Source organism: Tenrec ecaudatus, chromosome 1 (assembly GCF_050624435.1).
Source record: "Tenrec ecaudatus isolate mTenEca1 chromosome 1, mTenEca1.hap1, whole genome shotgun sequence".
Lineage (NCBI taxonomy): Eukaryota > Metazoa > Chordata > Mammalia > Afrosoricida > Tenrecidae > Tenrec > Tenrec ecaudatus.
In genome coordinates this window covers 33033827-33055622 of record NC_134530.1, presented here as the reverse complement: position 1 = coordinate 33055622, position 21796 = coordinate 33033827, and the positions used below count along the sequence as shown (strand labels likewise).

The window sequence follows — 21796 nt, the reverse complement described above, 5'->3', positions numbered from 1 at the left end:
GCATAAAATTAAAACAATCCATGAGTATACCCCACCTGAATTTAGAGACCCGCTCACGAATATATTTGACTCATTGAACATGACCAAAAACAAAATGAGTTGTGAGATGACACCAAGAATGTTACACATGGAGAAAGCAAGAGATCATTAAAAGGACAGGAAATAAAAGAAGAAACTAACATGTTACGTCAGAAGAGTCCCTAAAACTTGCTCTAGAAAATGATAAGCTAAAGCAGGTAGAAGAAACAATAAAGTCAAAGAGCTGAAGAGAACACTTGAAGGGAAATTCTGGAATCAAAAGTAAAGAAGTGTATGAAGTGGGCAGACTTGGAATAAAAAGCCAAACGGCAAGAACACACTCAGCATTCCCAACGCTAAAAGAGCCGAAGAAAACAGGTGAAGCTTTGCCTTGCAGTGTTGAAGGATTCTATGGGCTGAAGACTGACTGACGCAGGAAGCGCCCGAGGAAGAGAGAGTCACTGGACCGAAAACAACTGGTCAATATGCAACCATTTCCTTTCAAGAGGTAGCATACGATCAGAGCTGATGGCATCGAAGGAAGGCGTATAAGCTGCACAGGAAGTGGTCACGAGTCTATGCCGAGAAAGGTGGCCGAGTAGGGTAGCCAAGACGCGACCTGCCATTGGAGCAGCTTTTCCCCACTACCACCAGTTGATTCCAACTCAGAGCGCCCCTTACAGCGTTTACCCAGGGGTGTCAGTCCTTCCTAGCAGCAGTCTCGGGCTCCCCGGTAGGCCTGGAGGTTGGCAGTCCACCATTGAACCGACAGTTGGGGTGCCAACTACCGGAAGAGTGCCATTATTTGTGCCCATTTCAAAGAAAGTGGCCCAGCGCCACGCAGAACAACCTCGTTAACATCACAGACAAGGGAGAGTTTAATCTTGTTAAATAACAGCACTCCATCGACGGAGCTGCCAGAAATGCAAGCTGGGTTCAGAAGATGTGAAATGAGGGCTAGCATTGCTGGACTTGGCTCTGGGCTGGAAGCAGGACGTTGATTTCTCCTTTATACCTAGCGTGTTGGGCAAATCTGCTGAACAAAGCCTTTAAAATATTAAAAAGCCAAGACTAAGGAGCCCCTGACCCAAGCCATGGTATTTTCGTTCACATTTTGTTTTGTGCTGCGGCCCCGCGCTGGCCCTGACTCACAGAGAGCGGGTGAACAGCCCGCCTTCTCCGCAGGGTTCCCGAGGCTGTGGTTTGGATGGAGCACATCACAGGGTCTTTTCTCCTGGGGAGTAGCTGAGCTTCAAACCTCTGACCTCACGGTCTAAGTGCGATGGTTAGTCATGGAACTTAACCACTGTACCACCGGGACTTCTTTTTTATCAGACAATTAGTAGGTAGGAAATATTATTTACTTCTTTTGCTGTTCCTTTTAAAATAATTCTCTATTCCCCTCCCCCGTGTGTGTGTGTTGAAAATATCCATAACAAGACACACGCCATCTCAATTTCTGCATGTTGAAATCAGGGAGATTGTGATACTTTACACCTGGTGCAGCCATTCTCACGGGCCTGGTCCAAATGGTTTCATCCTCATGAACAGAACCTCCGTGCTGCCCAAACAAAATGCCCTCTTCCCCTCCCTCCCTCCCTCCCTCCCTCCCTCCCTCACTCACTCACTCACTGCCTTCAGGTCCATTCTGACGCACAGAGACCCTCTGGGGGAGGATAGATCTGCCCCCCTGTGCATTTCTGAGACTGTGACTGTTTATGGGAATAGAAAGCCCAGTCTTTCTCTTGAGGAGCAGCCGGTAGCTTCGAACTGCTGACCATGAGAATCGCAGCCCAATGTGTAACCACTACACCCCTAGGACTCCTTTCCCATCTCTAGTAAGCACTAATAATCTTGTTTCTATATACGTGCTTCCTTGGTAGAAGTTAGAGTGTGCACTATTTTTTCCATTTGGGCCTGGCTTATTTCCGTCGGCATGATGGATCCATGCATCAGGACCTCCCCTCTGTCTCTGGCCGAGTAGTGGCCAGTGGTGTGGACAGCCCATTTTGCTTATCCATTCGTCTAATCAGTTGGGTCACCTTTGGTGCTGACGGGTGCCGTTGAGTTGATTGTGATTCTAGTGACCCAATGTAACGGAGCAGAACTGTCCCACAGCATTTCCTAGGCTGGAATCTTCACGGGAGCACAGGGCTTGGTCTTTGCGTTATCAGCTAAGTGCTCAGCCATCGCCCCCAGGGCTCCTGTGTAAGGTTGGTGGTGCTGTTATTGGGTGCTGTCGAATTAGGGCCATCTCATAGAGAGCTTGCACAACAGAACCAACGCTGCCCAGTCCTGGCCATCCTCACAATGGTTCTTCGTCTTGAGCCCTTTCTTGTAGCCCCTGTGTCAGTGCATCATGTCGAGGGTCTTCCTCTGTTTCACTGCCCCTCTACTTTACCGGGCGTGATGTCCTCTTCCAGGCCTGGGAGCTCCCGGCACGTCCAAAGTACACGAGCTAAAATCTTGCCATTCTTGCTTCTAAGGAGCATCCTGGCTGTACTTTTTCCAAGAGAGATCTGTCTGTCCTTTGGGTAGTCCGTGGTGTCCCGTCACTTTCAGCACCGTAATTCAAGCACATCGATCTTTCTTCAGTCTTCCTTAGTCAGCGTCCCAACTTTCACACGCATACGCGGCGATGGAAACACTCATGGCTTGAGTGAGGCTCACCTTTGTCCTCAAAGTGACAGCCTTGCTGTTCAGCACTGTCGAGAGGTCTTGCGCAGCCCATTCACCCAGGGCATGGTGCTGTTTGCTCTCGTGACGGCTGCTCCCATGAGCATTGACGGTGGAGCCAAGCAAGACAAAATCCTTGACAACGTCGATCTTCTCTGTTCATCATGATGTTACCAATTGTCCAGTTGTGAGGAGTTTGGGTTTGTGTTTTTTTTTTTACATTGAGTTGTAGTCCATACTGAAGGCTGCAATCTTTATATCGTGAAACACATTGCAAGATTTTAAAATACACTATTGAATTTAACTTGTTTGTATTTCACTTATGCTTTCTGCACCTAACTGATAAGTGGGCGCCATAGTGAGCTAAGTGTTGGGCCACTAACTGCAAGGTGGGCCCACAGGGGGACGATGAGGCAGTCTTTGCAGTTTGCAAAGCGCCCAGGAGCAGGGCTGCTCTGTTTCATAGGGTCACTGTGAGTTGCAATCAACTCAAGGACATTGGGTCTGGTTGAGAATCGAGCTGAGCCTATAACTTGCTTTCCTTGCAATGATGCCCTGGTCCAATCAGGATTTCAAAATTATACTAAAACCATCAGCTAGTTTATGACTTCCATAACTGTTTCCTATATTTATAACGACACCCCTTTTCCTCCATTCTCACCACGACACCCTCTGAACTTGGGTTCGTTCCATTTGCTGCAGCGCAGGGAACAGGCACACACAAGGCAGTGTCTTTGAGTTATGTAGACCTTCAGTCATGGAGGGTTGACATCACACCAGCCAAACACTCGGCTGTGACTCGGGGAGCCTGCACAGAGCAGGCGGTCGGTGAGTGTTGGTTGAATCAGTGAACAGATCCTTTAGCCACGCCTCCTGGTGCTGTGTCCTCTGCAGAAAAGGGACCCTGCTGTTCAACAACATCTTTTCCATCGTGCCCGCGATCCTCATGGTCTGCAGCAAAGTCGCCCGGTCGTTTGAGATGATCATTTTGTCCAGGCTTCTGGTGGGAATATGTGCAGGTAACAAATGGCTCACTCTTCTGCTAATCTGTTGTTGGGGGTGATCAGGAGGCAGGGGAACAGGCTCCTGGGGATCTGAGTGGATCTGGGGGTACCTGCAGCCACGCTGTTCCTTTGTCTTGGGGAGAAGTTGATGCTCGTGTCTGAGTGTTATTCTTGTGCGCACACAGCACTGCTGTGGTCCCCTGTGTGCTGCCGCAAGGGTTCAGCAGGGTTCTTGCTTTCCAGACACCTGTCTTTTGATGTTTTCTAAACTACAGGCCGTGGCCAGTTAGTGGGCGGGAAAATCTGTTTAGTGGGCAGCATTCTGATTCTTCAAAAGAGGAAATAGAGCAGACATCATCCTATGTGGCAAGGGTAAGTATGGCCTTTTAAAACTTGATTTTCAGTTACTTGCCAAAGTAGACACGCGTGAATCAGGACGCCATGTAAAGTTGATCTCTGTATGTTTTTCCCCACTGGGACTTACGCTTAAACAAAGAGTGAGAAATGACGTAATGTACGAATTCCTTTGCCAGAACGGTCAAGGGTAGCAACCTTTCACTTTTCTGGTGGCGGAGGTGGAGGTGGTGGTTGCTGTCACGTTGGCGGCCTCCTGGTCACCCACATACAACAGAAGAAAGTATTGCCCCGTCCTGTGTCATCATCACAATTTTTGGTATGCTCAGATCCTCCATTGGTAGGGTTGCTGTATATTTTGAGTGCCTTCCAACCTAACAGGTTTATCTTCCAGAACCCCAGCGGCTCATTTTCAGGAGCAAATCTAAGCCCTTCTTCCTATTGCCTTAGTCTGGAAGCTCTGCTGAAATCATGGGTTAGCCTGTTAGTATTTGAAATACCGGTGGCACATTAGCCTAACAGGCACTTCAAAGTCTGCGAGTGATTTCTCACCGATACTATTTCACATCCTCCTTCACACCTACCAGCTGAGAGAAGGGAAGAACTCACCTGTGCTCTCTCACCCAATAAACCAGAGACCCCCCTGCCCCAGAACCCCAAACTCACTGACACTGAGTTGATTCCAACTTGGGTTTGCTAAGAGGGCCTGTTGCCTCCAGGTCAGGTCACAGTAGAGACAGGTGCTGCGATCGCTGTGCTGTGTCCTTTGTCCCCTGTCCTCAGGTGGCATCCTTTTGCCAGGAGTTGCTCTCAGGGAGAGGAGAGCCAGGCCAAGTTTAGGAGGTGCTCGCTCTCAGGGCTGTGTAAGTGGAGGTTGGGCCTGGTTGGGGAGGCCTCTGGGCTGTTTCCTCCCTAGCTCTGGCCCTGGGCTTGCCACGTGACTCTGGTGTTCTTTTGAAGACGGGGGAATGGTGCGGCCTGAGGTTAGCACTCGCAGCCAGAGCTGACTGACCAGAGCAGTAGTCATTGATAGATGCCATCGAGTCGCTGCAACCCACAGTGACCCCATAGTGCACCACAGAGCGAAACACTGCCCGGTCTGGTCCCTCCTCACCTTTGTCTCCATGCTTGAGCTCATTGATGCAGCCACCCCAGGTCTGCGGAGTAGAAGCGCCTCCATCGGGTTTTCAAGGCCGGGGCCTCCTAGAAGCAGATTGCCAGGCCTTACCTCCACATGCCTCCAACTGTGAGCCGTTTGGTTCACCATCAGTGCTGCCCCCTTGGCACCGCTCAGGGAATCCTACACTCTGGAAATCTCCACTGCTTGCTAAGGAAAGAGTGGCAGTAAAAAGGATGAATCCCACCCGCCTCAGCGCTGCTCTGGGAAGAGCCCCGTCCTGCAGATCCCCTGACAGGTGCTCCAAGAACACGGCGCTGGTGTAGCCCACTCACAGTTAAATCTCTCCTGTGCCTGCTGGCAGTCAGCGGACTGTCACCGAGCTCCGTGTCAATTAGAAACTCGCTGCAAGGCACTCTGAGTAACCCTAACCCCACAGTTCACTCCAGCCGGGCAGTAACACCCACTCTGATCAAGATAAAGACCACCCGGGCTTCCTGGGGCACAACTGGTTCGGGCTCAGCTCCTAAGGGAAAGGTTGATGGATTGAACCTCCCCAGCAGAGCTGCAGAAGAAAGGTCTGGTGATCTGCTTACATAAAGATGGCATTCTGGGGTAGATCTCAAGAGGCTCATAGTTTGCTGATTTGTTCATTGTTAAGTTCTTGGCAAAGGCAAGAACACTGAGCACTTTAATGGCTGGGAGGAATTCCAACCTCAAAAGCTACTTAGCTCAGCTCCGGCACTGTCCTGGCCTCTCCCCTCCCTTCTCCTCCCCTCTCCTCCCCTCCCCTCCCCAGTTTTACTGAGACCTAACTCACCATATCTCCAGGGGTTCGGTCAGTTAGGGTGTGGTCCTTAGAGGCCATATAGCCAACCTTGTGATCGGTTCCCCCTTTCTCCCCCTCCCCCCCCTGTCCCCCTACCCTCCTGATATTGATACACCTGAGGTTTTTGGTTTTTTTGTTCTAGTTTTTATTCTTTTCTGTTAGCTTTTCTTTTTTTTTTTCCTTTTTAATCAGTTTATTGCAGGCTCTTACAGCTCTTATCACAATCCAGCCACACACCCATTGTGTCAAGCACATTTGTACATAGGTTGCCATCATTTTCAAAACATTTTGTTTCTACTTGAGTCCTTGGTATCAGCTCCTCAATTTTTTCCTCCCTCCCTTATGAACCCCTTGATAATTTACAAATTGTTATTTTTTTTCATGTCTTATACTGATCACTGTCTCTTCACTCACTTTTCTGTTGTCTGTCCCCCTGGGAGGGGGTTGTGTTAGTCCTGGTAGACTAGAGAAACAAATCCATAGAAACACATATATGTATAGAAGAGAGTTTGATATAAAGAGTAATTGTACATTAAGAAAGCATCCCCACCCAGTCCAATCCAAGCCCATAAGTCCAATATTAGCCCATCTGTCCGATACCAATCTATAAAGTCCTCTTCAGACTCACAAAACACATGCAATGACTCTGAATGCAGGACGATCACAGGCCAGTGGGTGGAAAGTCTTTGAATCCAGTGGTGTTGTAAGCATCTCAGCGCTGGCAGGGGTCTAATGTGGCTCCTCCAGTTCCCAAGGTTGCACCAGGGAAGGTCTATGTGGCTTCTCCTCAGGGATGTCTTGCATGAAGTGAGCAGAAAGAGAGTGTCTCCCACCCCCAAGGAGGAAATACTGGAATTCCCAGAATCCTTAGAGGGAGGCCATGCCCACACAGAAGCCTCATTGGCTATGACTTGATTGACAGAGTAGACTCCACCTCTTTACTCTTATTCCTCTTAAGTCCCAAATTGACACCAGATTATGTAACTACCACAGGGGTTATATATAGCTCATTGTGATTGGTTCCCCTTTTCTCCCTGCACCTTCCCTTTCCCCTCCTGGTATTGCTACTTTCGTTATTGGTGCTAAGGGGTTTATCTGTCCTGGATTCCCCATGTTGTGAGCTCTTATCTGTACATCCTCTGGTCTAGCCGGATTTGTAGAGTAGAATTGGGATCATGATAGTGGGGGAGGGGGGAGTTCCTGAGGGTTTTATCTGTCCTGAATTCCATGTGTCAAGAGGTATTATCTGAACCAATATGGGTACTCCAGTCTAGCCGGATTTGTAAGGCAGAACTGGGTCATGACAGTGTGTGTGTGTGGGGGGGGGTGGTAGGATGTGTGTTTTAACGGTGCTATATTACACCCTGGTTGAATTATCCCTTCCTTGTAACCCTTCTGGGGGGGGGGGTGTCCAATTGTCTACAGATGAGTTTTGGGTCTCCATTTCGACTCCCCTCTTTTGCATTGATATAATCATTTGTTTTTGCATCTTTTGATACGTGATACCTGATCCCATCAAACCTCATGATCAACAGAAGCTGGTGTGCTTCTTCCATGTGGGGTTATTGGCTTCCCTGCTAGATGGCTGCTTGCTTAACTTCAAGCTTTTAAGACCCCATATCCTATATCTTTTGATAATAAGGCACCATCCACTTTCTTCACCATATTAGCTTACACACCCCTTTTGTCTTTAGTGATAGTGTTGGGAAGGGGAGCATCAACGAGTGCCAGGTTATTAGAACAAAGTGTTCTTGTGTTCAGGGAGGCCTTGAGTAGAAGCCCAAAGTTCATCTGCTATCTTGATACTTAACATATCAATATATGTACTTTGGCCTCTATACCTTTCATTATAAATGAATATATTTACATATATGCATGCCTGTAGCTATGCCTCTATAAGTAGCTTCTGCTTCCTGCATCTTTCCTCTATTTCCCTCCACCTTCCTCCTGTCCCACTATCATGCTCACCCTCCATTCAGCTCTCAGTAAGTCCTCTCGGATACATTGCACTTGATCAAGCCCCACCAGGCATTATATGCCCTCCTCGCCATTCATTTTAGATTTCTTGTTGTTCTCTTATCCATGAGTTTGTTGGCTCCCCACTCCCCTGCCCCGCCCCCTCCAGCCCCCACCCTCACCCACACCGCCCCCCGGACCACTGGTCTGTTTTTTTTCCCTCAGTATTGTTTGTCTTGTCTATCTTCTATAGATAGACATAGAGCAGTGGTTCTCAACCTTCTTAATGCCATGACCCTTTAATACAGTCCCTCATGTTGTGGTGACCCCCCAACCATACAATTATTTTTGTTGCTACTTCATTGCTGTAATTTTGCTACTGTTATAAATTGGGTGACCCCTGTGAAAGGGTAGTTGTATCCCAAAGGGGTCATGACCCACAGGTTGAGAACCGCTGACGTAGATCTAAAGATACTTGAGTTCTGTCTGATGAACCGTGTGAGGATTTTCCAATCGGGTCTGATCTGAAAAGCCCTGTGCCCGGAGTCAGAAGTCTAATTGCAGGACTCCTCAGGGACTTGGGGACTTTACGCCCCTTACTGCCCTGTTGCCCTCCCTTCACATTCTGCCCCACAGTGTGTGGGGCAGACAAGGCACACTTCCGCCCAGTGTCTCCGGTGCTGTCCCCCATAGTGCTATGGGTCGTGAAAGTCTTTTGAAGGCAGAATAGGGATTGCTTCCACTCACTGTGAACCCAAAGACTGGTAGTTCCGACTCACCAACAGCGGAATGAGAGAAAGGCATGGCACTTTGTTTCCATAAAGATTACAGCCTTGGAAGGCTTTGGGGGCCAACTTGGGGCTTTCCATGGATGTAGATTGCCAGGCCTTTCTTCCAAAGTGCCTCTGGGTGGACTTGAACCCCACCCATTGCCATTGAGTTCATTCTCCCCCTAGATTCCCAGTGCTCTAAATCTTTATAGGAGCAGAAAAAATCTTCTTTCTCCCAAAGAGCCACCATTGCAGCGGAACTGCTGACTCACGACACCACTAGGGCCCCTTTTCCAAACCAGAAACCAAACCCACTGCCACTGAGCTAATTCTGACTCAGAGTGGCCCTAGAGGACAAACTGAAACTGCCCCCGTGGGATTCCAAGACTGGAAATCTTCACTGGAGTAGAAACCCTCCACTTTCTCCCGCACAATAGCTGGCGGTTTCGAACTGCTGACCTTGAAGTTAGCAGCCAAACTCAGAACCCACTACACCATCAGGGCTCCCCTCCATAGGTATGTTGTTGTTGTTGTTGTTAGGTGCCAGTGAGTCACTTCTGAACCATAGTGGCCCTATGCACAGCAGAACAAAACACGATGTTCTTCTCTGGGGACTGGTCTCTCCTGGCAATGTGTGCAAAGTAAGACAGACGAAGTCTCCCCATGCTTGTCTCTAAGGAGCTCTTTGGCTGCTTCTGTATGCTGACTCCCCTACCTGTGAACAGACAGCCACTGCTTGACTGTCCACAGGTACAGAAGCCAGCATAGCAATTCATATGGGGCGAGGGACACAATTCAATCCACAGCAGAGCCCCTCATCTTTCTGAACTTGGCATTGACTAAGAGTCGAATCTTCCTCTGAGCTCTCTTGGGGGTTTCTGGCCTCTTACTGAGCCTTTGGGGGAATTAAATGGGGTATCAGGTATGCAAACACTTGGAGACCTGTACATTTTTGTTCCACTTAATTTTAAGGGATGGGAAACCTTGCGTGTTTAACTATGGGGTTCCAGATGTACTAGATGTATAATGAGGGCAGCTTGGTGGTGCAGTAAGTGAAGTTCTCGGCTGCTAACAGAAAGGTCAGTGGTTTGAAGCCACCTGCAGCTCAGTGGGAGCCAGTGCTGGCCTCCTGCTCCCCTGGATGGCAGCCTAGGGAACACTGTGGACAGTCCTCCAGTTTGGCAGGAGTTGCTCTGAGTCAGACTGAGTCAGTAGTGCACATGTACAGTGAGACGCGTCCGGGCTGGCACGCAGCAGGACTGCCTTGCTTTTCTAGGTCTCCCATATTTTCCATCTTTGGACCAACCAACCAACCAAACTCACTGCCCTCGAGGTCATGGGGACTCATAGCGACCTTCGAGGACAGGGTAGACCAGCCCCTGTGGGTTTCTGTGACTCTAACTCTTTACAGTAGTAAAAAGTCCCCCGTCCCTCCCTCCGAGGGGGCTGGTGGTTTCAAACTGCTGACCTTGCAGGGAGGTGCCCAACACTACACCTCCAGGGCTCCTTGATGTGATCATACCACCTTTCTGCCACGGGTTTGCAGTGGAAGCTAATGGAGTGTTGCTTCCCTGACGGGATTTTACATTACACAGGTTCCTGCTTCTATGGGTTTTACGGTATTATATAAATCCCAGAAAGGCAGAGAATCCATGATATGTATATTTGCATGTTTTGTGTCTTGGGAGAACTATCTACAGCTTGTGTGTACATGTGTGCACAAGCACCTGTGTCTGGGGGCATCATCCAATAGATGCTCTTCTCAGCAGGCAAAGCTGCAGGAAGGATCCTTGGCTTTTATTCGCAGAGCCTCCCCAAGGAGCAAGCATGAGACTGGGCTTCTTTGGGCAGCAGTTAGGAGGGACGCCTGGGTTCCCCTGGGGACACCAGTCAAGAAGCAAGGGTGCCTGCTCGTGAACTTCTGTGGCCTGTTCCTCCCCCCTCCTCAAATTTAAAGAACTAAGAGCTGCTTAGTTGCCTGCTTCCTCTTGTGTCGTTTTGGGAAAGTTCTGGACCAAATTTGGTGATGCTAAATTAGGAGACACATTATTGTTCTGATAGATTCATCGTCCCTGATCATGCTTCTGTTTGAACCCCCTCGCAGGTCTGTCTTCCAATGTGGTCCCTATGTACTTAGGGGAACTGGCCCCCAAGAACCTGAGGGGGGCCCTCGGGGTGGTGCCCCAGGTCTTCATCACTGTGGGCATCCTCGTGGCACAGATCTTCGGGCTCCGAAGTCTCCTCGCAACTGAAGAAGGTGAGTTCGGGGGCTCGGGGCCCCCAGTCCTCCCTCGGACCCCCTCAGTCCCAGAGCCATGGGCCTGGCCTTTCTACAGCTGGTCTTACAACAAAGGATAACTTATGTGGTGTTTGTGGTGGGGCACTGGCTCGTGCTCTCAGTCCCTCCTGTGGAGACTGGCCAGTGGCTCTGAGTGAGCAGGAGGTGTCATGGCCTGCCATCTGAGGGGTCAGCTTCTCTCGGCCTGCTGGGTGGCAGTGGGTACCAGGGCCTGTGGCTCAGGAGTGATGGGCACTGGTGGGCCAGGCTCTGCGCTCTGAGCCACTGGGCTCTGTTCCTCAGAGCCTCGCAGAGTCGCTGCTGCCAAGGCGGTGACAACAGGGAAGCCCAGTGTCAGGGGTTTGTCCCGACAGGAGAGGCCGTGCACTGTAGGGCCGGATCCCACCAGGAACCCGACGCTGGAGCCTACAGGACCCCGCTGAGATCCCAGAGCCTGGCCGGGGTGGGTGCGCCGGGACTGTGGCCGTGCTCATTTTCATGTTCCCTTTCCTTTATCTCAGGTGTGGGGTCTCTAACGGGGAAATGCCTTTCTGAAGGGCACCGGTCCAAATAGAGAAAGCGTTGTCTCAGGGAAGGGTCTTTGAGGAGGTCAAGCCGCCCCCCAAAGTATGTAAAGGCATTAGTCCCGGGACCTCAGACATTATCCTTAAGATCCAGGTGACAGTGGGGGTCGCTGAGTCTCTGAGAGAAACAACCCGAAGGCTTTGATGAGTCAACCGAGACTATGCGGCTCATTCTCTACCCTGTCGCTCCTGGTGACTTTTAGGACAAGGCAAGGTACAGCAGCAGTCAGTCAGAACCAATACCACATGTCCTCTCCGCAAGAGCTGAGTGATTTGGAGGCGACGGTGGGCGGCAGGGGCCAGGAAGGGCCCTCCGGGCGCAGAGCCAGGCCTCAGGCGAGGACGCCCTCTTCCGCAGGCTGGCCATACCTCCTGGGGCTGACCGGGCTCCCCGCCGCCCTGCAGCTTGCCATCCTGCCGTTCTTCCCCGAGAGCCCCCGGTACCTGCTGGTTCAGAAGAAGGATGAGGAGGCCGCCAGGAAGGGTAACCACTGGGGGCCTGCGAGTGACAGGGCGGGGCGGGCGAGGTCCCTCAGCTCCGTGTCCTCACATGCTCCCCCCTCCCCCACCTGTACCCCATTCCCACCCCCGCCCAGCTCTGCAGAGCCTCCGGGGCTGGCCCAACGTGAGCCAGGAGATGGAGGAGATCCGGCAGGAGGACGAGGCGGAGCGCGCCGCCGGCACCATGTCTGTGCTGAAGCTCTTCCGCATGCGCTCCCTGCGGTGGCAGCTCATCACCATCGTCATCCTCATGGGCGGTCAGCAGCTGTCGGGCGTCAACGCGGTACGGGAGGGGCCAGAGGCCCAGCGTCGCGAACACTCAAGGCAATACTCGATCAGACATTTGATAATGCCTGACGCCCTCTCTTCAAACAGGGGAACCACCCAGCCACGTTTCCTTTCAATAAATGTAGTATTCATCTATCTAAGCATACGCTAGTGTCCTCAAATGCACTTCAAAGACACAGGACGGCCACATCACGGGGGCTCCCACTCTGCCAAGCGGGGGCCTGCGTCGGAGGAGGGCTGAGCTCTGTGGCCTTTGGGGGGGCGACTTTTACATCATTTATTGACGTCACTGTGAGCATCATCATGATTTGGCCAGTTTCCTTTCTCAAGTAAGCAAGTTAGTGGTGAACAAATTAAGTGGAAAATTTCGTGATCCAGCCAGTTTCCTTTCTAAGGTAAACAGGTTGTTATAAATAACATGGTTCAGCACGGTTCCTTTCTATCATACACAAATAATAGTAAACAGCAAGTGCTCTAGTCACCCAGGGAGGCCAGGCTGCAGGGACACAAATCTCAGGCAGAGGCAGGTGGTCAAGTCCACTGGAGTCCCCCCCCCCCTATCAACCAGCCCTCCTGTGGCCAGCCCCTCATCCATTGCACAACCCATTCCAGATCTACTACTATGCAGACCAGATCTACTCCAAGGCCGGAGTGAAGGCCACTGATGTCCAGTATGTGACGGCAGGCACAGGGGCTGTCAACGTGGTGATGACCGTCTGCGCAGTGAGTGTCCCTAGCTCTCTCCTGGCTGCTGCTGACAGAGGGCTGTTGGGGGGCGGGGGGTGGGGCTGCCCACTGAGGAGTGAGGAGTCTGGCCTCTGAGAGATGGAGGCGGACCCTCAGTCCTTCCTCTCCAGCCTCTGAATGCTATTCAGGGTCTAGCCTGTCTCATGGGGCAGGAGCCCCCACCGCCCAGGGGGAGGTCCCTCCTCCCACCCCGTGAAAAGCCCTCTCAGCTTCCCACCCTCCAGGCTGCCAGGCTGTCCAGGGCACATGATACCTGCAGCAAGTTCTGAGTGTGACAGAAGCGTTGAGGCCCTCCAGAGCAGTGGGCCACCGCAGACTGGCTCCATGCCTGGGTGACCCATGGCTGGAGCACCGTGGCCATCTTTGGAAAGCACTCTCCCGAAATTGTCCAGACACCTGGCACCAGCCATGGACGGGGTTCCTGATTCAGGAGTGTCCAATCAGAAGGCCCTAAGGGATGGAGCCCAGTGACAGCACCCAGGCTTTCCTCTTGGCCATGTATGGGCACATTCTTGTGCACATGAGCATGTGTGCACACACATAGTGTACATTATATGTAGACACACACACGTACACACACAAGTGGCCAGGGGGGCAAGAGCACAGCCCATACACAGCTGTCCCTTCAGAGGCTTGGAGGGAGGAGGGAAGGCAATTCTGAGAAGCCACTGCTCTGGGCAGGTGTGCTGCTGACCCTTCTGGCCAGGGCGCAGGTCCCTGGGCCTCCCTCCATACCGCCTCCCTTCTCATGCAGGTGTTCGTGGTGGAGCTGCTGGGCAGGAGACTTCTGATCCTCCTCGGCTTCTCCATCTGCTTCACGGCCTGCGTCGTGCTGACCATCGCCCTCGTGCTGCAGGTGAGAAAGGGGGAGAACCCGTGTCAGGAGGTGGGGGGAGTGAGAGTAGCAGGCATTCCTGGGAAGGGGAATACCCCACTCTCATCCTGGGCCCCAACTGGCATGAGGACCAAAGACCCAAATGCATTTGTTTCAATGAGTGCCATCATCAGTCTGACCATGTGCCCCTGCCCAATAGCCCACCGCCCACTTCCAGCTGATGGTGGTTCATTTAGATGGAAGGGGTGGGGGTGGGGGGGTCGGTAAGGGGGCTGTCTCTCCCGGCTGGCCAAAGAGGCCATCCCTCTGACCACTCCAGTTTGACCACTGGGCCCAAGATACTGACGCCCCCTGCCCAGGCTGTCCTGGTTTGCCACATGTGACCCGACTGTTTCCTCCTGCAGGAGACAGTATCCTGGATGCCTTACCTCAGCATCGTCTGTGTCATTGCCTATGTCATAGGGCATGCCATCGGGCCCAGTACGTACCCAGAGCTGGTCTCACCATGCCAGTTCCTCTTTCCTGGGCCCCCTACCAACTCCAGCTAGAGCTCCTTCAAGGAAGTAGACCTGGGATCTCTTCTCCACCCCCTCCTCCTATTTCATCAAGTCTCTGGTTAGCGAGTTTGTGACATCATAGACTGGAACAAATGGCTGCCTGGTCCTGTGTCAGCCCCCAGTTAGTTTCAGATCAGACTGCAGTGAACCACAGGGTCGTCACTGGCTGATTTGGGGAAATAGACCACGCCTTTCTTAAGGCTGGGTGGAGCAGAGGCAAAATGAAACTGTACAGGAACTGGCTTGGGGAGATGAAAGCTTGCTTCCTACGGAACTAGTTTGGTGAGACTATAGGGAGTCGAAGGAGCACTGGTGGCATAGTGGTTAGGCTGTGATCCACAAGGTTGGTAGTTCAAACCCACCAGCCTCTCTGACAGGGAAAGGCAGGGCTTACTACTCCAGTAAGCAGTTACAGTCTTGGAAACCCACACAGGGGCAGTTCTACCCTGTCCTATAGGGTCACTATGAGTCAGGATTAACTTGATGGCAGCGAGTTTTGTACAGGGAGTGCTAGGGACATCACACCTGGGTGGCATCGTGGTTATAGGTGGGGCTGCGATCCGCACGGTCAACAGTTCAAAACCACCAGCAGCTCCTAGGGAGAAAGACTGGGCCTTCTACTTCCATAAACAGTTAGAGTCTCTGAAACCCACAGGGGTTGCCATGAGTCAGCACTGACTCGATGGCGCGGAGTTTGCTGTTGGAGGGACGTCCCAAGGCTGTCAGAAACCCTGGTCCTGTGCATTCTCGCCCTGCTTCTCTGCTAGCCCTGGCAGCCCTACTCTGGATAAGAGCCCCTGGGGGCTGAGAACACCTTTCAGGAGCAGAAGCTCACAGGTCTCTACCCCGCAGGCCCTCAGGGAAGAACGCTTTCCCTCAATTTCCCCCCAGGTCCCATTCCTGCTCTGCTCATCACGGAGGTGTTCCTGCAGTCCTCTCGGCCGGCCGCCTTCATGGTTGGGGGCAGCGTGCACTGGCTCTCCAACTTCACCGTGGGCTTGATCTTCCCCTTCATTCAGGTACACAGGGGTTCCCGACATGTCAAACCCTCAAGCAGTCCTAGAACCATTTGCCATCAGCTCTGATTCCGACTCACGGTCACCCAGCGAGGGTCACAGGGATGTGTGGTCCATCTGGTCTTCAGTCACTGATTTTTCCAGAGTGTATCATCTGGGATCTCTCCCAAAGCACTTCTGGGTGACCTTGAACCTCTACCCTCGTGGTTAGCAGGTGAATGCATGAGTCATTTGGCCACTGGGAGTCCCAAGCCACACAGGGTGACCCTATTCGTCAGGGCTCGCCCCTTTAGCCACAGGGCTGGCAACTGCATGCCTCTCACCTGCTCTCTCCCCACAGGCTGGCCTCGGGGCTTACAGCTTCATCATTTTTGCAGTGATATGTCTTCTCACCACCATTTACACCTTCTTTATTGTCCCTGAGACGAAGGCCAAGACATTTATGGAGATCAATCAGATTTTCTCCAAGATGAACAAGATATCAGAGGTGCACCCTGAAAAGGAGGAACTGAAGGATCTCCCACCTTCCGCTTTGGAGCAGTAACTTGGGGGGAGGAGGGGGCAGCACCTGGGTCTGCAGGACTCCCCTCCTCCACTTTTCTGTCCAGGAATAGGACAAGGGACGTGTGGAATGCGGGCCTCATCCAGGCGGGGTGCCCAAGGACTTCTGTGCTGGCCTTCGGCCGCCCATCTCTCTACAGACCGTTCAGTTGCCAACCTTGCGTTACAAAGGACAGCTAGCTGCCCCTCCACTCTGCCGCGGCAGTCATTTTGTGACTCCTTTTAACGCCAATTATCATCAAAATAATTGATGGAGTAAAGAGATGGAAGGAATCGACTTTTACCAAAGAAACCTGCTCTTCTCCAGTTCCCTGGATCTTCCAGAACCCCGGTCATTCGTTCAACATTCTTTCACAAAGCCTTCTCCATGCGGGGCGGGGGTGGGGGGAACTTGCCTGGGAAAGTGTGAGATGTCTACAAAGATATCTAGAAAACTGAAGATACCGAGTCCCTATGGAGACACTAAGTCAGAGATGATTTGTCCTAAATTCTATTGATAGAGGAATTTTATTTTGGAATTGCTTCAATAAAACACATCGGATCACCTTGAAATGTGCTTCTTTTCCTATGAGCAGATGAAAAGCTGGAGTTTCCATCTCGCTTCTCCTTCAAGTCATTTGACTGCATGGGGAGGGCAGCTCCTTGAGCAGGGTGCTGTTGATTTTGTTTATTCTGAATCCACAGTGCCTAGACCAGTGCCTCGTATGGAGGAGGCACTCAGACATTATTTGCTGGGGAAGGAAGGAAGGAAGGAAGGAAGGAAGGAAGGAAGGAAGGAAGGAAGGAAGGAAGGAAGGAAGGAAGGGAAAGGTGGTATCCAAGTTCAGAGCTTCATAGTGTAAGACCAGGGAAGCCTCTGCGTGTCTTCAGGTGTGCAGAAAAAACCAAGGAGTTCTAAATGTGAGATGGGGTGAGGGAGGAGAGAGTGTCCCCACCACCTGACAGCAGAGCTAGAGATGGGGATAAAGGCGGAATTGTGTGGAGAAGGTGGGCGCTTATAAAAATATGGAGAAGCCTTGAGGTATGGAAAGGGAAAGTGCAGACAGCCTGCTGCCTGGCTCTGGCAGAATGGGAAGACTTTCCCTGAGAAGTCAGAGATGAGCAGGACAGCAGTGGGAGTTGGAAATCTCTTGGTGAAGATAGAATGTGGATTCAATAGCCATGGAGTCCCACAGCTCACAGAAGTGAGGGACGAGACGAGGTCAATAGGGTAAAGTCGTGGTTGAACCATCCTTGATGGGCAGCAGGGAGTGACAATGTGCAAGGGGGCACAGAGCAGCCCAAAATGAAAACGCTGAATACTAGAGAGTGGCAAGGTTGAAATGTCTGAGGTCAAGGGCAGTTATCCATTCATTTAACATTCATTGCAACCCCTCTATTATGGAGTGGAGAAATGAGAGGCTTAGTCATAAGTCCACAGGTCTGCCCCCTGGGTTCAAAGGTTGGTTTTGCCTCTTAATTGTGCAATTTGGGCAACTTGCTTGACTTTCTTGTGCCTTGATTTCCTCTTACATTCAACAAAACTAATAAATGCCTCATAAAAGTGATAATTAAATGAATGAATATTATAGCTTTCGAATCCGATTCTGACATGTATTATGTACTCTTAGCTATTAGTAGTGCTTGGGAATGAACAATGAATGACCTTGAAGACCAGTAAACCCACAAGTGAGAGACTACTGTGCATGTCTCCTGGGATTGAAGGAGACAAGCAAATGGCTGGTGGGTGGTGAGAATGAGGTATCTCGTTGGGGGGAGAGGGAACCTATCACCAAAAGGAGGAGTCTGGATAAGCCAGAATGTCACATGGCAAAAGTGAATTGAAATTACAGATGGAATTATAGTCACCAGGAAACTGATCTTGAGGTGAAAATGGTCCTAGATTATGTGGGAGGGTCCAATGGAATCAGAAGGAAAGGAGGTGGCATTGACCAACCCAGGGACAAGGGAACAACAAGTGATCCAAAATCAGTGACATGGAAAGTGTAAAAGGCCTGGTAGGGATTGATCAAGGGCAACATAACCAAGAGAAATTACTGAAACCCAAATGAAGGCTGAGCATGATAGTGGGATGAGAAGAAAGTAAAAGGAAATAGAGGAAAGAACTAGGAGGCATAGGGCATTTATAGAGGTCTAAATACAGGCATGTACATATGTAAATATACTTACATATCACAATGGAGAAATAGATCTGTGTGCATATATTTATAGGTTTAGTGTTAAGGTAGCAGATGGACATTGGGCCTCCACTCAAGTACTCCCTCAATGCAAGAACACTTTGTTCTATTAAATTGGTATTCCATAGCTCTTTCTCGGCTTCATCTTCACCATATCCGGAGCAGGCGCTACCTATCAGCCGCCATTATGCAGCTCTTCGTTCGAGCCCAGGAGGTACACACACTCGAGGTGACCAGGCAGGAGACTGTCGATCTGATCAAGGCCCATGTAGCGTCGCTGGAGGGCATCTCCCCCGAAGACCAGGTGGTGCTTCTGGTAGGCTCGCCTCTGGAGGATGGGGCGACCCTGAACCAGCTTGGGCTGGAGGCCCCGGCTACTCTAGAAGGAACTGGCCGCGTGCTTGGAGGCAAAGTTCACGGTTCCCTGACTCGTGCTGGGAAAGTGAGAGACCAGCCTCCCAAGGTGGCTAAACAGGAGAAGAAGAAGAAGACGGGCCGGGCCAAGTGGTGGATGCAGTACAACTGGCATTTTGTCAATGTTGTGCCCACTTTGGGCAAGAAGAAGGGACTGAATGCCAACTCCTAAAGCCTTTGAAACCCTGGCTTGCTCTCATAATAAAGCCATGTCGTCCCAGGCAAAAATAAATAAATAAATTGTTATTCCATCTCACCTTCCAGATATGATCACTGAAGACAAAGCGAATGCATAAGCAAATGTGGTGAAGTAAGATGATGGAGCCTGGCTATCAAAAGATATAGTGTCTGGGGTCTTAAAGGTTTGAGGTAAACAAGTGGCCATCTAGCTCAGAAGCAACAAAACCCACACTGAAGAAGCACACCAGCCTGTGTGACCACGAGGTCTCGAAGGGATCAGGTATCAGGCATCAAAGAACAAAAATATCATATCATTGTGAATGAGAGGGAGTGCAGATTGGGGACCCAATGCCCATTTGTAGGCAACTGGACATCCCCTTACAGAAGGGTTGCGGGGAGGAGACAAGCCAGTCAGGGTGCAGTGTAGCAATGAGGAAACATACAACTTTCCTCTAGTTCTTAAATGCTTTATTGCCCTCCCCTCCCCCCCAACTACCAAGATCCCAATTCTACCTTACAAATCCGGCTAGACCAGAGGATGTACAGTGGTACAGATAGGAACTGGAAACACAGGGAATCTAGGACAGATGGTCCCTTCAGGACCAGTGGTGCGAGTGGCGATACCAGAAGAGTGGGGTAGAGAGGGGAAACTGATTATAAGGACCTATACATTACCTCCTCCCTGGGGGGACAGACAACAGAAAAGTGGGTGAAGGGAGACGTTGGACAGTGTAAGACATGACAAAATAATAATAAATTATCAAGAGTGCATAAGGGAGGGGGAACGTGGAAGGAGGGGGAAAATGAGGAACTGATACCAAGGGCTTAAGTGGAGAGCAAATGTTTTGAGAATGATGAGGGCAACAACTGTACAAATGTGCTTGACACAATTGATGTATGGATGGATTGTGATAAGAGTTGCATGAGCCCCCCCCAAAAATGATTTTTTTTTAAATACCCTGACTTGGGTCAGGTGCACTTTAGTCCTCAAAGTAACAGACATGGGGTGGACCACACAACTAGACCTATGCATATCCATGCTCACCACGGCACTCTTCACAATAGCAAACAGGTGGAAGCAATCTCAATGCGTATCAGTGGAAGAATGGATAAGTAAACATTGGTCCATACATGCAGTGCTGACAAGTAAAAAGGAATCTGTGAGCCCAGCCCCCTACCATTGAGTCCATTCTGACTCATGGCCACCCTGTGCTGAGCGAAATGAGTTCACCTCAGGGGGACAGACATGTATGCGACCACTGTTGTGACAAGTAGAGAAATGTTTTCATGAGAAAAAAACAAACGGATGGCTTCCAAGGGTAGAAGGGGAAGGGCCCTGGGTAAGTCACTGGACCCAGAGTAGCTGTGTTAACTTGGGGTAAAGCGGAGGCAATGCACAAGAGGGGGAGCAGAAAACAACAATCGCACTGGTGGCGTGGGAAGACACTGGGAGGAGTGCAGGGATGAACGGCAACAGAACACGCCGTGTCCATCTGTCTGCAGAGGGTCTCCATCATTTTTCACGAACCCTCTGCTTTATAAACCATGACCTCCTTTCCTAGCGACTGACCTTCCCTGATGGCAGTTTGTAATGGTTGTGGTAGCTACATCATCTGGTGTCAATTTGGGACTTGAGAGGATTAAGAGTGAAGGGGTGGAGTCTAGTCTGTCAATCAGGTTATAGCCAATGAGGCCTCTGTGTGGGCCTGACCTTCTCCTGAGAATTCTGGGAATTCCTGTATTTCCTCCTTGGAGGCGGAAGAGACTCTCTATGCTCAGTCCCTTCACGCCATTTCTGAGAAGAAGCCGCATGAAGCTAGCCTGAGGCAGTGAAGAGGTTAGCTGAAGAAACCGCATGGAGACAACTGCCAGCTCTGAGATGTTCCCAATGCCACTGGATCCTCAAGATGTCCAACCCACTGGCCTGTGATCTACCTGCATTCAGTGTCATTGCATGTGTTTCCTGAGTCTGAAGAGGACTTTATAGATTGGTATTGGACATTTGGGCTAATATCGGACTTATGGACTTGATCTGGACTGGGCTAGGATGCTTTCTCAATATTCACTTGCTCTTGTATATAAAGCTCTTTCTTATACACATTGATTGTCTATGAATTTGTTTTACTAGTCAACCCAGACTAACACAATGGTTAATGTTGTATATCAACTTAACTAAGCTGAGATTCTCAATGACTTGGCAGGCACAGGGTTGGGTGATGTGATATGATGTGGTGATGTGATGTGATCAGCCAATCAGTTGAGAGTTTGCTTGGGACTGCCATGACAAAGCTCCTCTCTCTTTGTCCTGTCCTCTGTTCATCACTTCACCTCTGGTTTGTGGGAGAGTAAGCCTGCAGAGGCCACTAGCCACCCACCTAACCTGCAGGTTTTGGATTCTCCAGCTCCTGAAGCCCATGAGCCAGCAAAAGTCTCCAGCCTGCTACCTGATCCTCATATCTGGGAATCTGCAGTATGACCATCTTGCTAGGCTTCAAATTAATCATCCCAGAAACAGAAAGGGAACCACACAAACACGAAACAAAGAGCCAGGTGTGTTTCTGAGGTCCATGTGCTGAGAGACCCCCTTGCCTTAGGAGACTGAGAGAGAGAAAGGGTTATTCTAGAGCTCGTGGGGTGCAGGAGAGCAGAGCCAGGTAGCCAGCAGGAGCCTGGCTGGAGATGATGGCCTGCCATATGTACAACACTGTTAAGAGACATAGGGCCTCAAAATCTCTTATCCTTAGGTGTCCCTTCATGCGATGTGCGATGGTCCACGTATTGTTGCAGCTAGGTACTGGAGTCCGTTCCACCTTATAGTGTCCCTGTGTACAATAGAACACCTCTTCCTGTACCTGAGCCCCTCGTCCACAGACAACTATCGGTTTTCCCCAGGTGCCATAATGGAGTGTTCTTTGGTCAGTGTTCTGAGTTGGA

At 50.7% G+C, this 21796-nt stretch overlaps 1 protein-coding gene and 1 pseudogene across 1 annotated transcript; both read left to right on the top strand.

The window, feature by feature from the left end:
- Positions 1 to 10851: 10851 nt before the first annotated feature.
- LOC142433121 (solute carrier family 2, facilitated glucose transporter member 5-like) lies at positions 10852 to 16458 on the top strand. The gene is made up of 8 exons (XM_075538257.1): positions 10852 to 10981; positions 11945 to 12070; positions 12183 to 12370; positions 12988 to 13098; positions 13877 to 13978; positions 14362 to 14437; positions 15406 to 15533; positions 15871 to 16458. Exons 1-8 carry the CDS (start codon positions 10852 to 10854, stop codon positions 16072 to 16074), a joined length of 1065 nt encoding a protein of 354 aa, XP_075394372.1. The 3' UTR covers positions 16075 to 16458.
- A 1997-nt stretch (positions 16459 to 18455) lies between these two features.
- Positions 18456 to 18854, top strand: LOC142433112 (ubiquitin-like FUBI-ribosomal protein eS30 fusion protein pseudogene; annotated as a pseudogene).
- The last annotated feature ends 2942 nt before the right edge of the window (positions 18855 to 21796 follow it).

Excerpts from the sequence above, each read along its gene's own strand:
- LOC142433121 (XM_075538257.1), top strand. The coding sequence starts at position 10,852 with ATGTACTTAGGGGAACTGGCCCCCAAGAACCTGAGGGGGGCCCTCGGG. Across the intron at positions 10,982-11,944 it reads TCTCCTCGCAACTGAAGAAG|GCTGGCCATACCTCCTGGGG; the intron begins GTGAGTTCGGGG and ends CCTCTTCCGCAG. Across the intron at positions 12,371-12,987 it reads AGCTGTCGGGCGTCAACGCG|ATCTACTACTATGCAGACCA; the intron begins GTACGGGAGGGG and ends AACCCATTCCAG.